This window comes from Onychostruthus taczanowskii, unplaced genomic scaffold (assembly GCF_017590055.1).
Source record: "Onychostruthus taczanowskii isolate IOZ18803 unplaced genomic scaffold, ASM1759005v1 scaffold9, whole genome shotgun sequence".
In the NCBI taxonomy this organism is placed as follows: Eukaryota; Metazoa; Chordata; class Aves; order Passeriformes; family Passeridae; genus Onychostruthus; species Onychostruthus taczanowskii.
The window spans coordinates 5,560,813-5,579,224 of record NW_024506993.1 but is presented as its reverse complement, the minus strand read 5'-3'; the positions used below and the strand labels follow the sequence as shown (position 1 = coordinate 5,579,224).

The following is an 18,412-nucleotide window of genomic DNA, read 5'->3' as shown; positions in this document are numbered from 1 at the left end:
CTCCAGCTCTGCAAGGTCACCACGTGTGGGCTTATATTTTTTATTTTTTTAAATAGCTCTGTTCTACTTAAAAGCAATAATAGCACTGTAGGTTCAGGTGAAATATTTCTGTGTTCGTGGACTTGGTCACAAAGCTTTATCATTTTGCCCTTCATTGGAGCTATCAAGGTCACCAGGCAGCAGTAATAGAGATGTGATAGACTTAATAAAAACCAAGATTAATAAGAACTAGGGAGAAGGAAGTGAGGAGTTTTGGCTGGGGGGTTGTTAATGGTGTTAAGCCAAGGAGTAAGTTATAATCCATTCCCTCCAAGTGGAATTCAAATATGTGAAAGCTTCTTCCCCCAGATGCCAACCTGTCCCAGAGCATTGCAGCTCTTCTGCCCCTGGATGGGCTCTGCAGTGTGACTGAACCCTTGGTCAGGTCATGCAGGGTCCCAGGGTGGGCAAAGCCCTTTGGAGACCACCAGGCAGGAGCCAAGCTTGGAGCAGCATGTTAAGAGCAGTAACCAAGGGCTGTTGATCTCCAGGAATGGAAGTTCCAGCCACACAGGGAACTCCTGCCCTGCAGCTGGGCTCCCAGTGGTGGAAGGGATCACAGCCAGATGGAAGGGTCCTGCCAAGGCAAGAGGGCAGCTAAGGAAATCACAGGAGAGCAACTCGGACACTGTGATGCCGTGACCTTGTGAAGGTGAGCTGTGATCTGCTGCATGGTGAGATCCAAACCTGCAGCTGGGGGAGCCACTGAGTGCTGTCCCTTTGCAGGAGAGGTTATTTAATTGCCTAAACTGGAAGTGACACGAAGGACCTTGGCCACAGCCCCAGTTTGGGAGCTGTTGGCCTGTGGCTCCTCTGTGCACCGCAGGAGCAGCATCTGAGCTGGGTAATCTGGAAATTGAAATGCCAGAGCACTGATCAGATAAGACTGCTGGATAAGGAAGAGAACACTTTGTCTTTCTGAAGCTTGGGCCTTGTCTGCTTTGCTTATCTTCTTTTTTTTTTTTTTTTTTTTTTTTTTTTTTTTTTGTTTTTTTGACATCAGGTTGCTGCTGTGGCAAGTTTCAGGAGGGAGGTCAGGGTCCCTGTGTTCCCAGGGCCATGCCTGGGGGTGCAGGGAGGGAGGATTGCTGCAGTGGATCACTGCCCTCACCTCCTTCCCAGCTGAATGCAGTGCCAGTCCTGCCCAGGCACCACAGGACTGACCAGTTTGATGACTGAATAATGTGTGTCCAGACAATTTCTCCCATGGCTGGCTTATGAATCATCTCACAGGGATTGTGCTGCAGCTGCAGCCATTACCCCTTAAATGAACTGACTGTTCTCCTCACCTGGGAGGAAGCAAATGAGGCATCTCTGGGGCCAGGTTAGCTGTCAGAGCTGCTGTGGCATGTGCTGGATTTCAGCCTCCTTATTTAAAATCGATTATTTGCAATGTAAAATAACATTAATAGAAGGCATCATGGTGATTTAGGTGTGGACAGGTCTTTGGAAGCTGCTCTGGCAGGTCTGGCAGAGGAGTATTTGAGGCTGTGGTTGTCACCTGGGGTGACAACCTGTGATGGCCACACACTTGTCCCCAGTGTGTGGCCATCCTGTCTCCAGCAGCACTGCCTGAGGAAGGGTCTGTACTCTGTGGGCTCCTCAGCCCATGCAGGTGAAAACCAAACCACCTGAACCAAGCAGCTGAGACTAATAATTATTGGGCTTCATGATTAGTAGGTACCACCAGTTGTCCTCCAGTGACCTGCAGTACCAGGAGCAGGGCTCAGTTACCTGAGGGTGAGCAGCAGCTCTCCACACCCAAACACTTAAAATCATGAGCTATCCAAGCCTCTTCTGGCATGACAAAGAGTGAAAGGCTGCAGATTTGGACCCTCTCATCCCTTTCCCCCCACGTTTGCAGCTGGGCCCTGTGTTTTCTCTGGCTGCCTCTCTCTCAGGCTGTGCATTGTTACCAGGAGCTGCTGGCTGATCCCCCCATCTCCCGAGGCTGGGGGGTCTGGCAGCACATTAATAACGTGGGGGCACTTGCTTTCATTCAGGGGTAATGAGGAGGTGGCTCTGTTGTGGTGGGCTGGTACCCTGGTGGATAAATTACCAAGCCAAAGGCAGTGCTGTTATTCCACGGAGGGAGTGAGATGATTACTGAGGAAATTGCAGGCCTGCTCCTGTTGTTGTTTTACTACTGGTGTAATAATAGACTCTGTTCCATTAGTATAAACGATTTCCCCCCTTTCCCTCTCTTCTGAGTCTGTTCTACTCCTTCTTATGTCCCCAGTGACTCCCCACAGTCAATGGCAATCATGGCATGCCGAGCTCCTATTTGTATTTTCACAATAGTTTGGGAAATATTAACTATCTGGGCAGTTCTTTTGGTGCTGGCCAATGTCCCTGGGCAGGAAGAGCTCTTTAGAGCCACTTGTCACTGTGGAGAAGCTGAGCTGCATGTTCCAGCCCCAGCTGTTGGGGCACTGGTGGTCCCAGACCTTCCAGCCCTGTGAGTTGACTATTTTAAAGTATTTTAAAGTATTTTAAAGTGTTGCTGTTTTATCACCTGTGTGGTCATCAAATGGTCTGACCAGTAGAACATTTGCACTGGCTCTGTGCCACTTTACACTGTCAGAAGGTCAGTGTTGTGAAACCTGGAAAAAACCCACATTGCTGGAAGGCTCTGGGTTACAGATTGTCAGGGCCTCAACCCTTAGCTGCTTATCTGAAAGCCCTACACAGAAATACTGCAGCAGAAATTCATCCAGGACAAGTTCCACCAGAAAGGAGGAATACTGTCACTATTAGTATCAGGTTAAGTCAAAAAAAAAAAAAAAAAAAAAAAAAGACAAATCAAACCTTACAAATAAGGGAGATATATATACACACACAGGGTCAGAGGTATGGGAGAGGAGAATGTTTTAGTCCCCATTAGAAATACATCAGTGTTTCACTCCGGCACTGGAAGTTTTGCAGCTCATAAAAAATTCATAAGGCTTGCTGAGGAAAACAGGAAGGCAATTCAGGTGTCTATTTTTTGAGCACTGTCATGCTTGCAAGAGTTTAAGCCAGTCTGAATTGCTATTTCTTGTTATGTGCCAGCTCTGCATTATGATCCTCTCTGGATCATAGTTCAGTGACTCAAGAAGAATGAGTGACAAGGTGGCCTGGGTTTGTGGAGGAGAAGAGAGGAGAGCCCAGGGTATTTTGCTGCTTCTTTATGGTTTTACAGTCTCCTCTTCAGGGCCCTTTTCACTTGTGCAAACACAAAACTCAAGGTGAAAAGTAATTGGACAAGCTAACAAATGAGTTCAGGCTTGCTGCATTCCCCACTGGCGAGTCTCTGTGCTTCTCTTGCCACCAAGAGCAGTCTCTTTGACACGGCCTTTCATGTACCAGCTAGCAAAGAATGGAAATCTGCCACAGGTGTGAGAAAAGAGAGGCTTTAAACAGGACAGGCACTAAACCAGGGTGATTTATATGGGCTCAGGTTGGTGCTTTACATTTCATCAGTCTTCCAGGGGCTCCATGATCCCAGCTGCATCTTCTGGGGATATTTGGTGCAAACTGTTGCTCTCCAGGCTGCAGACTTTTACTGCAGGCAGAAGTGGAAGCCTCGTGGTGTGCACCCTGCTCTGCAAGGTGTAAAGTGAAGCACTTCTGAGCAGGCATTCCGTGCTCTTACCATGGAGATGGAGATGGATGGAGATGAGGGAGAGCAGGTCCCTGAGAGCCAGGGGAGGTGCAGAGCCACAGGCACAGCTCTGAGTGAAGCCAGCAGCAGGACGAGGCTCAGCATCCCCACTGTGTCCTGTGCTGTCCCGTGTTGTCCCCCTGCAGTGGATGATAAAGATGGCCATGGTTGGAAGTTCACTGCAAGGGAGGAAGTCACTGGGTCATGGAAGAGGCTGCCATGAGGCTGGCTGGGTGGGTGGGAGGGAATGCCATCCCTTCCTGCACCAAAGCACCACCCTAATGTCAGCTTTCTTGTCATTGGAATGCACTGGGGGGCAAGGGGCTAGTTGAATGATACCTCTAATTCCATCATTAGAAGTTGCAGTGCTGTGCTGGTGCTGTGGGGACAGCCCTGACTGCTCTGCTCCCTGAGAAGCCCCAGGGCACTGGGGACATTCTCAGCAGCTGGCAAGGCTCTTGCTCCTTGCTCTGACTTTCCAGGGACTGGCACAGCGTTTGTGAGGCTGCTCCTGCAAGGTCAAGCCAGGCAAATGGCAGCTCTCTGAGAGCTTTGCCAGCTGTTTCTCCTGCCCTGTTCTCACCTGCTGCTGTAAATTAAGAAGTAAAAATCATCCCCAAAAATCATCCTCTTATCTTGTCCTGCTGCAGGCTTGCAGGAGGGAGCAATGACTTCATTTGGATGCCAGGACAGGGAGCCTGTGGTCCTGCAGGTTTGACCAGGCAGGTATCAGCAGCTAAAGGGGCCTTGGGATCCAAGCTGCACACACTGTTCCCCTAAATGGTTTCTCTGTGCTAATATACAATATTTTCATTCTTTCCATGCCAGCTGAATAACTGGTAAATGACAGGTCCTGCTTTTCAATTCCACCTTGCTGCCAGGGCCTGTCACACTTTTAATTTGTGCAATAGCTGCAAGCGTGGCAGTAATTGTGTTTCACATTTCCTGCAACTGCAGTGCTGGCTTTGTGTTCCCTCTTCTTCAGCCCTCTGCCCCAGCTTGAGCTATTTAATGTTTTCTGAAGCTCCCCCACAATGCTGCTGTTAAACTCATCTAATATTTGATGTTTAATCAACTTCCCCCTCAAGAAATTTACTGCAGAGCAGGGCAGGGGGTGCACCCAGACCTGCTGGGTGTGATGCTGATTGCTGCAGACACCTGGGCAGGGTGAGGGGGTCTGTGTGTGTGCTCTGTCACCTGCCCAGGCTGGGAGCTGAAGTGTGCACAGCTCCCAAATGTGACAGATTGCGTGTGCAATTTTGGACAGATTTCAAAAGGCTGCTCTGCTAAAGCCTGTGGATGTTTCTGTAGGTCCAAATGAATTAAGTGGAAGTAATTTTGGGTATGTGATTTTTGCATTTGCTTCAATGCATTTGAAAGGTCTGCTCGGAACTTTTATAAATCCCTCAGCCTTTGAGCAACAACTCAAGGAAGTCTGATTTCCCAAATTTTGAGGCTTTGTTTTGGGTTTTTTGGTGTCTCATGTAGGTTTTCCTGCTAGGTCTAGCTTTTCCTGCAGGTTGAGCGCTCATCACGGCTTTTACTGTGGATTCTCTGTGGCTGAGAAGGTTTAGCAGATGTTCTGCTCCTGTTTTGTGCTCTGACTGGATGCTCTCAGTGTCTGAGAGGTCTCAGCTCCCCGGTCCTGTGTGGGTGAGGCTGGTCGGGTGCTGTCCCCCAGGCTGTGATCCTGCAGGCTGTGGCTCTGTACCAAAGCAGGCTCACAGGGCTGGGACACTTCAGGCTGGGAAGGGGAAAGCTTCTGTGCTTCTGAATTTTGTGCCAGTTCCCTGTGAGCCCAGCCCAGCCCAGGCAGGTGATGCCCTTGGAGCACAGCTCTCCCACCCAGACTGGCAAACGTGGGGCTGATTTTCCTGTTGTAAAACTGATTGCTCTGGTTGCAGCAGGTGAAGGTCATGCAGACCTCCTGTAAAACACTGCTGAGAGATCACACATGACAAGAATGGGGAAAAGTTTCAGTCTCATGGCTTAATAAGTGCTTGCTGGGGAGCTGGGGTGTGGCTGAGGACACAGCACACATGAGACAGGGACACAGAAAGTAAAGACACATTTGTAAAGACAAATGTAGTTGGGATACAAACATTTATTTTTCTCTACTTCAACCTCTACAGTGGAAGCAGAGGAAAATAAAGCTGTCTACATCTGTCCCCACAGCTGGGCAGAATGTATCCCACCCTCAGCCCCTTCCAGTTCATTATCTGCACTCATGGTCCAAGCCCATCTTTCCTGATGGGTGAAGCCAATACAACCATTTATGGACTGAGAGGGACATTAATCCCAATTTCCCTTCTCCTAAGCTGGATGCTGCAGGAGTGGGACAGTCCTGGTTTTGCTCTCACAGCAGGGGCCTCTCTCCATGGTAGCTGTCCCAGGTCAGAGCAGGAGAGGAGCCTCAGCAGGAATATTGTGGGCTTTAAATGCTTTGCTCCATGTTACAACACTGTGTAGGGTGAAAGCACCCTGCCAGTGGGCAAAGGTAATGGAAACCACATTTTCTTAGCTGAGTAATTAGATTGATTCTGCAGAAATGCAGACATGTGGAAAATTTAAAAATGGAAGAGTTGCATGCCCTGAGGCTGCAGATGAATATGTTGGTGCCTTTCTGAGGAACGCTGGCTCAATCTATTGAATTACTGGATGTGCTGAGACCAGCTCAAGCATGATGCAAGTTCAGGCCCTGACCAGGGGAAACTCAGACAGAAGGGGGTGTCTTTCTCACTGTGCTGATCTGAAATATATATCCCTTTCCCCAGAACTTCTCATTGAATTCTGTAGTGCTCTGTGCAGCAAAAGGATGCACCTGTGTGAATCCAGTTACAGGATTAGCAGAAAAACTCTCCCTGTAATTTTAGACACCCAGAAATTTTAATTGAATGGTGCATTTTGATAGGGACTAGATCACAGATCACACAGGGATCATTTCAGGGATGTTGTTGAGACTGTGCTCATGTCCATTTAATTTATGAATGTTTTGACCTGAGACATCAAATGGAAAGTATTTCTGTGGGCTCCATTCCCCAGATTAAATCAGCCATATCTACTGTTTTCTATTCCTGCACATCCAAAGAGCTGAGAGCTTCTTTGGATGCTGTCAGCCATGCTGAGGGAGTGCTGGGGTTACTGGGTTTCGTTCCTGTGATCAGGAGTGCTGTGGTTTGCAGGATTTGGAGAGAGCTCTGGAGCTATTTCCAGCTGAGATTATCTAAGCAAAGGTAAATATTCTACCATGGCTCTGTGGTGAGGTAGGTCCAGTTAAAATACCAGTTTGCAATATTGTGTGAGTGGTGTGGGAAGTGGCAGGAATGGAGGCAAGCAGGCACACTGGGCTCTGAAACACATTACTGTAGGATGAGTAGCACCACAAACAGCCAGGTAAATTCAGATGTTAAATCTGCCTCAATTCCCCTTCCTCATTTCCGGTATCACTTTTGAAGCATTTTGATTCAGGACTTTTGAGTAATGCAGAATCTTTTTTTTTTACATCTCACAGCTTGGACTTCTGGATTGCTCTTTCATGTTCAGCTTGGCTTTCCTAGTTCTGACTTCTCAGTCTGTTCTAACTTCAGAGCTGGCTTTTGTTTGAGCAGGAGGTTGGTCCTGAGGCACCATCAAAGTCCGTCCAAAATATATCTTACTGTGATCCTGGTCTCACTTCCTCAGATTTCAATGCTTTGTTTCAGTGTGTACAGTTTTTGTCAAGCCATTTCCCTCTTTATAATTTTGCACTGCCCTGAACCTCCTCTTTGCATAAATGCAAGTCCAAACTGGTTCTTTAGAGCTCTGTCTAATCCATCATCCCCAACATTTCCTACCTACATGGACTGCTATTAAGATTTAATTAACAACTGTTCTGCTGAAGCTTCGGTCCTGGTCAGCAATATTGGAATTGCATTAAATAGAGGCATTAAAAATGCAACAGCATTTGTGATATCTGCCTCACAATATAAGCCACTGCTTTGCGTGTGCAGTTTAACATCATCATAAATCAAGAAGCTCCCGTGCTGGGATCCTGTGTTCACGATTTGTTATTGCTGTTTGCCTTCTCTGGTGACACTTGGAAGTCCTGGGGGCAGGAGCTGTCACTGGTTACAGCCCTGTGCCACTGGACATGCTGCCATCTCCATGTGGAAGATCTCTGCTTTTCTTTTTTCTTCCGGAGCTCACCCTAGGAGCTGTCAGCAGTGCTCAGGCCCACTGATATTGCAGAGCTTTACCTGCTTTGTGTCAAAAACGCCCTCCTATCAGAAGATCCAACCTCAAGGTCCCTTTTTCCCTCTTCCCCCAGGTCCCATCAGCAGCATTTTGGTGAACCGCTATGGCAGCCGCCCCGTGGTCATGTTTGGGGGCCTCCTGTGTGGCGTGGGGATGATCTCAGCTGCCTTCTGCACCAGCATCCTGCAGCTCTACATCTGCGTGGGCTTCATCACAGGTGAGGGCACAGCACCTCCTTCCCCTGCACAGGGAGGCTCCCTTCTGATGGCCTGGGGCCATCACCTGGGCAATGCCTGCACCAGCACAAACACCTGGGAAGCTGGGGAGATAAAAAGCTTGTGAGATAAAATCTGGTGGGACAAAGGCCCTCCTCCTTCTGATGGCCTGGGGCCATCACCTGGGCAATGCCTGCACCAGCACAAACACCTGGGAAGCTGGGGAGATAAAAACTTGTGAGATAAAATCCGGTGGGACACAGGCCCTCCTTTATTGTGTTTGTGGGGTTTCCAGATGAAAGAAGGAATGATGAATCTGACTCCGTGTTCTTAGAAGGCAAATTTATTATTTTATGATACTATATTAAAGAATGCTATGCTAAAACTATACTAAAGAATACAGAAAGGATACTTACAGAAGGCTAAAAAAGATAATGAAAACTTGTGACTCCTTCCAGAGTCCCAACACAGCTTGACTTTGATTGGTCATTAAGTCAAAACAATTCACATTAAACCAATGAAACAATCACCTGTTGGATAAACAATCTCCAACCACATTCCAAAGCAGCAAAACACAGGAGAAGCAAATGAGAAAATATTGTTTTCCTTTTTCTCTGAGTCTTCTCAGCTTCCCAGGAGAGAAATCCTGGGCAAAGGGATTTTTCTAAAAATATGACTGCCACATTTCTTATCAGTGCTGCGGATGAACTCCAGCAGAGAGCAGTTCCCTGTGCTGTGTTCCTGGCTGGACATGGTGTGTGGGATCCAGGCAGGCTCTGTGCAGTTCCGTGCTCTGGGCCAGGTGCTGGGGATGGTGGCCACCAGTGCCCTCATCTCCCCTTGAAGCAATCCCAGGCTGACTGTGCTCTACCCTGGGCAGGGCGAGTCCTTCTGGGTACAAGTGTGACTGTAAAGAAACCACTCTTTTTCCTATTTTCTGTGTGTTTTATTCCCTCTGTGAGATACATGAGATGAGACTTCAGGGGTTTGCTTTAGTTTGCTTGCCCTTTTCCAGCTTGTGAGGTGAGGAGGTCCTTTATCTGAAAATGAGAACTGCTGGAATTGACCAAAAATATCCCTACTGTGAAAAAAAAAGCCCAACCCTGTATTTCCTTCTTGAAGTTCCAATTTGAATTGCCTGTATTGAAATATGAAATTCCACATTGGAAACTCAAGTAGAATAAGGTACAGGCTCAGTCCAGCACCTTAAAATCTGCAGGTGCCAGGTTATTGCTTTTAAAGGTAGATGAATTAGAGCTCTCCACCTGTGTGTGTATGGATGCTTAATTGTACGTATTTTTGTTTTATATTTTGGATAAGGTACAGCCAAAGTTTATTCCAGTGCAGCTAGGACATCTGCTTGGAAGCATGACACAATGAGTTCAAAATTGGCTTTTGAGGTTGCCAGGTGTATGGTTTAATGAATGTTCCCAATCTCTCTGCAGATGCATTAAGTGTTACTGCTTTCTGAATGTGAAAATGTGAGCTCAACATTTAAAATCAATAAAACCAGCCACTAGCAAAGTAAATTGGGACAAAAATTTTGTCATCCTGTTCTTCTGTATCAATATTCTTTTATTAAATCTGTACAGTAGTGAATAAATCCCTCTGTAGCACTCCCTCTCTTAAACTTTACCATTCCTAAGGACTGTCACTGTAATTAAATGAAACTGTGTTATTATTGGATGAATAAATCTTGCAGATTCCTTGAAAGAGACTCCAGAAACAAAGTGATGGGAAATAAAATTAACCAATGTCTCCCAATATTTCTTAATGCATGAGCTTGCATCATTTCCTCCTAAACAAATGTCCTCTGGGAAGGCAAAGAAGGGAGTGACTGGACAAGGGGGAATGATTTTCAACTGATAGAGGGCAGATTAGATTAGATGCTAGGAAGAAAATCTTTATTGTGAGGTTGGGAGGCCCTGGCACAGGTTGTAAAGAGAAAAGCTGTGGCTGCCTCATCCCTGGCAGTGTCCAAGGCCAGGCTGGATGGGGCTTGGAGCAGCCTGGGACAGTGGAAGGTGTGCCTGCCATGGCAGGGGAGTTGGAAAGGGATGAGTTTTAAGGTCCCTTCCAACCCAAACCGTTCTGTGATTCTGGGTTGACTGATGGATTAGCATCTGGACACCATAAATCCTTTGCTGAAAGTATTCCACGCACTTTGGTGAGCAGAAGGACTCAGACAAGAAACAGGGCTGTAGGAAGGCACCAGCTTCTCTGTTCTAAAGCACTTGGCTAAAAAGGTGACAGGAGGAGCTCTGTGCACAACCCCAACAGACCTAGGATTGCTAAAGACCTTGCTCTCGGTCCCTGGATGTGTCTGCAGGTCTGCTCCACCACCCACCAGAGATCTGAGTGTGGGCAGTGCTCAGTGCACACAGGTGACCCTCGTGCCAGCCCCAAGGCACAGGGCTAAAACACCCACCCCTCTGCACTGCTGTGCTGGTTCCTCTGAGCAGGGCACATCTTTTGTGTGCATCTTTTCCTCCTGCTTGCTGAGCAAGGGCAGCTGTGTGGATGAGGTGCTGGCTGATAACCCATCATCTCCAGGCACGGGGGGTGTGCTGGGGGAGGAATATTAATTTGACACAGACAGAAAGATGCTTGTAAGCCTGCTAACATGCTTGATGCCTCCAATTAAGCTTGAAGTATCTTTGCTGGTCAGGCCTAGCATGGAAGCATTCAAGGGCAATTAGGAAGCCACCTGCCCATCACACAGCAGTGACAGTGCTGCTGCACAAGGAGACAGGCTTTTGTAAATGGGATTTGCAGTAACTGTAAAGCAACCTGTAAACATCACACTCTTTGTAGCCTCCTTCCTACTAGCCTGGAAAGAAAACAGACTGATGTAAAAGCCTGTGCTCATGTAAGTCACAGGGATGGAGGTAAAAACAAGGTCTTGGTACGAAGAGGTCTCTGCTACCCTGTGCCTCTGGCATAGTAACAGAAATCTCTTCAGAGGAGCAGAGCAGGAAGTATCTGTTTGCAGTGGAGGGATTAGACACAGCAATCTCAGTTGCTGACTTGATTATGCCTGTTTCCATCTGCATGCAGAGCAGGAAGCAGGCTCTGCTGGAGGAGGCAGCTCTGTCCTTGATGGCACTCCGGGCTGCACGAGGCACTTTGCATGCACAGGAAGCCCCACAGCCTCTTCCCATTTGTTTCCCTGCAGCACTTAGGAAAAGAAATGGGGTTTGCAAGCTGTCCACCTGGACAGATGCCAGCCTGGATGCATTATGTAGGTGTTTCAGCATGCAGCCTCTTCTGTAGTCTGAGGTGGAAGCAGCAAAATTCAAAGCTAATTGCAAGGTGGTAACGGGTGGTCAGAGTTTATTTCAATATGCACCAATTAGACTGCCATGAAATAAAATGAGATCTTGGGTGAGGCATGTGGACTAACGAGAGCAGTCTTTGCCATGGTTGTAAATGTTGAGCACTGAAATACCTGGTCAGATTGTCCCTTGCTAATAAAGCAAGAACAAGATCAATAACTACACAGCTGAGTCCTGTAGCACCACTTATTTCCTTCTGATATGAGTGAGATATATTTAATCCAGGAAAGGGCACTCCCTCTGGCACAGGTTTGCTTCTGTTCTTGCAATACCACTGACAGATCTCTCTGTCATATCCCTGGGGAGAAAATGTGGTTATTGAGTAACAGTTCCAGCTATGGAAAAGCTGCTGTAGTTTCTGAAAACTGCAATAAAATGGATGTAAATATTTCCTATTAAAGTCAGCCAAAAGCTTAAAGTAAATTGAAATTCCAGTTATTCAATTTGAAACTCCAAATTTAATTAATGGGAAGAGCATGAGGTAATATTAAATTTGATTTGTCTGACTGGCAAATTAATGTTCACATAATAAAAAAAATTGAGCTGATTATTGTTTAAGTGGGTAGCTGGCATCCAGTCTGATTTTCCTCCTTTGGAAGGTGTGTGGTGTGTCCCTACCAAAAATGACTCTGTGGAAACCATGGCCAATTTCTGCCCTTGCTGACCAGCCTGGGAAATGGGGAGTTAATGCAAACTCTCACCTGCTGTGCTGCATCTTCTCAGGTGGAAAAAGACACATTTCTATATTTCAGAACTGTCCAAGGGTGTTCTCTAACCAGGGCTGTGTTTTTCCTCTGTGGTTCCCAGGTCACCCTGAATTTGGCCCTACAGGCATTCCAAGCAGGTTGCACTTCCCAAAGATGTGCCCTGCCTAATACATGGACTATCTAAAACAGTTCATGCTGAGAATGTTTTATATCCAGAATTATTTTAATGTGTTGCTATTTGAATTTATTTTTAATGTTGTAAACTTCAAAGTAATTTAAAAAAAGAACTTTAGACTTGGCAAAAATCATGATTTTGTAAATCCATTTAAACTGAAGCTATCCAGCATTGGCTGGATTCTGCTGTATCAGTTGGATTCTACTCTATCAGTGATTAATGATAGTGTTCCATAATTAATTTTGAGGACCTTGACCTTTGTAAATTCTGTTCTGTAAAGCAATATGCCTAATTATGTACTGCACAGTTAAACAAACTAATTATATCGACTAATGAACAAGAAAAAATCTGCATGACCCTATTTTCAGGACTCATGTTCTCTGATATAATCACTTCAAGGATTACATTTCTGCTTTGTTCTAATGTGGCTCATTCTTTCCTGGATGATGGAGTGGAAAATATGTGGCATGACTTTTAAATGCCATTTTGATGGAGTTCTGAAAAATGAACTTTTGTGAAAATACTGCATGCCAAAGAAATGCTTAAAAATATTACTGATGTTTGTCTACTGATTATTGGTGTTGGGCATCAGGAAGAATTGTTGGACATCAGGAAGAATTTTTTCACTGAAAAGGTGATTAAGCTTTGGAATGGGTTGTCCAGGGAGGTGGTGGGTTCACCATCCTTGGAAGTGTTCAAGAAAAAGCTGGAGGTGGCACTCAGTGCTCTGGTGTAGTTCATAAGGTGATGACTGCTCAGAGGTTGGACTCCATGGTCTTGGGGGTCTTTTCCAACCTTACTGATTGTGTGATTCTGTGGTTCTATATGGCAGTGCTCTCAAACAGAACCACAGAAAATTGACACCATCACAGCATTTGGTATTTCTGCCTGCAGATTCCACCTGTGCAGGAGAAGCTGGCCAATTGAATTAGCAATGCAGATTTATAATGGCTTTTATATATCTAAATGCAATAAAAATAAATTCTAATTAAAAGAAACACTCTGGGGTCCTGTGTAATTAGCATCCTCAGTAGCTGTTTTGCTGTGTACTTGCAGACCTCTTAATCATTTTCATCAGCTCACAGCACCAAATCAGTCGTGGCTGAGGAGGGTGGTGTTATTTTCTGTGCAGGTCTGGCTGCCCAGGGCAGAGTTGGGTGCCCATGAAAGGGGATGCCAGCCATGGATTTTGTGTCACTTTGGTGGTTGACACTGTCCAAGCCAAAAGAACCTTCCTCAAACTGGGAGTTGCTATTTTTTAAAAACAGCTCCATCCTCTCCCCCAGCAAGGGCGCTGTGTGTGGACAGAACCCAGCAGCATTCCGTGAGGGAATAGTTTTGGTTCATTCTGAAGCAAACTCGTGGTGCTAGTTCTGCCACCCAAGAGATTTTCAGTGCAAAAGGAAGGGGGTTCTCTGACTGAAAGAGTGTTTCTGGGGTCTCATTACCCAAATGTGGCAGCCAGAACTCAGGGACACCCTGAGCAAGATTTTCATCCAGATTGTTGTGTTGAAGAGCCATCAATGAACCAACTGACTGTGGATTTCCTTAAACAGTGAGCTGAGGAGAAATGAGTCTCAAATCTTTCTTTGTTTATCTGAACTGTTTTCCAGGATTTGGCCTTGCTCTCAACCTTCAGCCATCAGTGATTATCATAGGGAAATACTTCTTGAAGAGAAGACCCATTGCCAATGGCCTTGCAATGGCAGGGAGCCCTGTGATGCTTTGCACCCTGGCACCTCTCAACCAATTCCTTTTTGACAATTTTGGCTGGAGGGGCAGCTTTTTAATTCTTGGGGCAATTTTGTTAAACTGCTGTGTGGCAGGAGCTCTCTTCAGGCCCATCGGGGCAGGCACTGCACTGGTCAAAACCCAGGTGACTGAGGAAGGGAAGGATGCTCTGAAAGAAAAGATCACTGAAGATGGCCCCACGGAGAACAAAACAGAAGAGGAAGGAGAAAAGGACTGCTTTGAAAAAGTCAATCAGTACCTTGACTTTTCCCTCTTTAAACACAGAGGGTTCTTGATTTACCTGATCGGAAACGTGCTCATGTTCCTGGGGTTCTTTGCCCCCATCGTTTTCCTGGCACCCTATGCAAAGCACACTGGCATTGATGAATATTCAGCTGCTTTCCTGCTTTCCATCCTGGCCATTGTGGACATGGTTGCTCGCCCCACCACCGGCATCGTTGCCAACAGCAAGTGGGTGAGGCCGAGGATCCAGTACTTCTTCAGCTTCGCCATCACTTTCAATGGCGCCTGCCACCTCCTGTGCCCGCTGGCCTCCAGCTACACGGGGCTCATCGTGTACTCCAGCTTCTTTGGGCTGGCCTTTGGCATGGTGTGTGCCATGCTCTTCGAGACGCTGATGGACCTGGTGGGAGCTGCCCGGTTCACGAGCGCCGTCGGCCTCGTCACCATCGCCGAGTGCTGCACCATACTGCTGGGACCCCCCATTGGAGGTGAGTGTGCTGTCCTCCCCTGCTGCCCCTGGGTTGTCACTTGGATTTAGACTTTTGCAAGCACAGCTTGTGGGAAATTATTCTGCATGTGTTTTCTCTGCCTCACAATCACCATTTTTCCACTAGTAACTGGACAGGAAAGGGTGTCCTTGATGTCTCCTCCAGCATTTCCTCTTTCCTCCTTTCTGTTGAAGTGAGTCTTGGAGAGTCATCTTTTAATCCTGGATCCCTCCAAATACTTGAAATGATCTTGCAGAGTGGGACTTCCTGCAGTACCAACAATCTTGCACTTCAGACAGCTTCTCCTGGACATTCCTCCTTTTGCAAAAGGCTGGAGTCCACCACAATTTAAGTAAAACACAACAGTTCTGTGAAAGCCTCTTGTTGACTCAAACCTTGCTGTTTGTCTCTAAGGCTCTGAGTACACCACTTAGGAATTTCAGTCATGTTAGTGCAGCTGAAAGATTTAAGTCTGTTCTAAAAATAATTTTAAGAATATTTATTTTGGATGGCATGGTTTGAAATATCAAAAGCCAGAGCCCACCAAGGTCCATGTGGACAATACTGAGTCTCCAGGAGGACTTTCAGTCATCTAAAGATAAGGAAGAGCAGTGATCTCCAGTGATTTAACAGCCTTAATATTCCCTCTATAGCATGTGCTCCTTTTGCAGTTTGAACCCTTTTCCTGGATTCAAAATTCAGATCTGGCTAATGCTTCATATGACACATCCTGCAGAGCTGTTTAATTCTTCATATTACTGGGTAGCTCATACAGTGTGACAGAGGCAGCTGTATCCTCTTGCTGTCTTAGAGATTCATTATTTAATTAATGACAAACAAAAGAAAATACAATTTTAAAATGGCCATTTTCTGAATTATATAATTTTCTGTGTGGGAGATTAAGTTAATGACCAGAGTCTGCTAATGAGGCTAAAACAGTTCTGTGTAATAATCAGTAATATTAGTTTTGTAGGGTTTTCCCCACCATTTTAATAAGCAGCAAATTTATTGGTTCTTTGGCATTTTAATAACCTACTGCAGGGTTCTGCTTTAATGAACTAAGTAAATTGTTCTCAATGTGTTTTATGACTTTATCTTATTCTCAAAGGAAAAGAGGCAAGACTATCCTACTGTTGAATTTTCCAATACTCTACTCATTAAAACTCTCATTGAAACCTATTTAGGAGACCTCTAGGTCATCCTGATGAGCAGAAAAGGAAAAATTGTTGCAATTAGCATTTGGTTGATGTTTCACCAGTAGCATGAAAAACACAGTGCATTGAAAATGGTGTACCAAGCCAGCTAAGGATGATTCAGGAAAAGCCACTCACCAAAACCAGTTAAAAATTATTATTATTGTGATCAGGAAATCTATTTGGTGACCATAAAAACCCTTGTTAGTGTAATGCAGTGGGATAATTAATCATCAGCTTTTCAACATTAAGGGTCAATCGAGATGTAATTAAAGGTCCCTCTTTTTGAGGAGGAGAACATATTCCAAAACATCAGAGAGCTAATGGATGATGGGCCAGTTTCAGGGAAGATTGTCTGTATTGTGAAGGCCAGGTTAGGAGTGGGTCTTACTTTAATTAGGATTTGGGATGTTAAGAATGGTCGGTGTTGCCCAGTAAATGGGAATTAATGCTCAGGATCATAATCCCAATAAGATTTGCATTACATTTTGACATAATGGAGAACAGTGACATTTCAATTAAGCCCTCTCCCTTCAATTACTCCGTAACTCCGTAGCAGAGGCATTAACCTTTGAGAGGAACCTGTCACATTTGTCTTGGCATTGAAATTATCTGACACTGACAGCATCATCTTTGCTTTCCCTGGAACTAATGTTTTCCAGTTACACACTGTGCCCTTTCCTCTTTGGATCATGAGTGTAACTGCAGCAAGGGCAGCTGTGACCAAAAGCTGAGCCCCCTCTAATGCTGCTGGGTGACCCGTGGTGGAATAAATCACAGGGTCTTTGCCAAGAGCCTGAGATGAGACCCCGTGGGCAGGTGCCTTCTCATGAAAGTCTTCCCAAAAGCTGCTGCTTTTTGGCTGCCAAGCCAAATGGACATCCTTGTAATTGATCCTTGGAGTTAGTAGGAAGGCTACCTGCAGCCTTTGTGATCAGAGGAGCATGGAAAAAAATAGGTGTGCTGGAAAGGTCCAGACTTTGCAGTGTAGGTTCTGTCCCCTTCTACTGAACTGTGCAAATTATCAGAGCATTACCTGTACCAAAGTCAACTACCCACAGGCTGTATAGTGCAACACATGTTCAGTGTTTGCAGGCTCAGAGTGTTTGTGGAAGAGATCAGAAGTTCAGAGAATATTTTATCCTAAAGCCACAAGAGTGTTCCTTGATATACAGGATCTGAAAACACAATACCCTTGCCTTCATCTCTAAATTTCTTTTTTTTAAATATATATTTTTCAGGAATTCTTATTGATACATTTGGGGACTATAAATATATGTTCATTAAATGTGGAACTGTGATGGTCCTGGCGGGAACCTTTCTGTTCATCATGAATTATTATAATTACCGTATGCTTGCCAAGGAGGAGAAGGAAAGAAAGGCAAGAGAAGAGGATCCTGAATCTGTAAGGACAGAAAATGAAGACAAAAAAATCTGGAACAAAGACTCCATACAGGATGGGCCTGAGATGGAACCTTTGAGAGAGAAGGGAGAAGGATTAAAGAAGGAATTGAATGGCACAAATGAAGTTTAAACCTGTTCTCATGGGCTGAATGGGAAACGACTTCTGCGTTGCTCAAATGAGCACCAGCTCTGAAATCACACTAGGTTTTAAAATTTTACTCTATTCTCTGCCATGTGCATCCTCTTCTTTGTTGTAGGAGAAGACTAGAACAGAAACAAGTCCTGATTCTCATAAACTGCTGGGACACTGCATTATCCACTGCATACCAAAGGTCCTGCAAGATTTTCCTTTAGATATTCCCCATTTCCCAGAGAAAAGGGCAATGTGATGCTTTGCAGGGGGCCAGGATGAGGCTGGCATCAGACAGGAGTCCTTCCTCAGGTGCTTTGTCTGTGCAGGGCAGAAATTTAGTCTTAAGCTTAACCCTTGACCTACATTCCAACAGTGCAAATTTAATCTTTCCCTAGGAGGTTACAAAGTGGTTATTATCCAATTTCTCAGTGCCTTACCATTTCCAGTGAGCTTTTTCTTTGCAACACCCTGGTGAGACAGTAAGTGTTGCCACTATTAATTAATTGTACAAATGAAGAACTGAAGCACAGAGGAGCTTTGGGCATCATTGCATCAGTGAATAAAGCTTAGTTGTGCCAGAGCTGAAGTGGAATCCACTGCCCTGAGTTGCCTAAAAGCCTACATTAAACCTGTGTACAGTGCCTTCTGCTCCCTGTGTGCCTCACACTACTCACACTAATCACAATTAGTGATTTTGAGCACTGTCTCAGAGCTGGGACCTTGTGCCAGGCTGTTTTTTTAACCTGCTTCAGTTGCATCCATCCTGGAGGGAATCCAAAGCCAGCTGCCTCCCTCCTGTTTGGGCTGGGGTGGGCATCCCCTGCTGCTGGCACTGCAATGCCTGCTGGCCTCATGCCACCCTGCTGCACAAAG

General features: G+C 45.7%; 1 protein-coding gene across 1 annotated transcript in view; it reads left to right on the top strand.

Moving 5' to 3' along the window:
• LOC121347323 (monocarboxylate transporter 2-like) overlaps nt 1–17,536 on the top strand; it is a 32,732-nt gene extending 15,196 nt beyond the window's left edge. The window contains exons 2-4 of the mRNA XM_041425904.1: nt 7,989–8,132; nt 13,961–14,809; nt 17,244–17,536. Of these exons, the coding sequence (XP_041281838.1) occupies nt 7,989–8,132; nt 13,961–14,809; nt 17,244–17,536 (1,286 nt within the window). The remainder of the gene's footprint in view (nt 1–7,988; nt 8,133–13,960; nt 14,810–17,243) is intronic.
• The last annotated feature ends 876 nt before the right edge of the window (nt 17,537–18,412 follow it).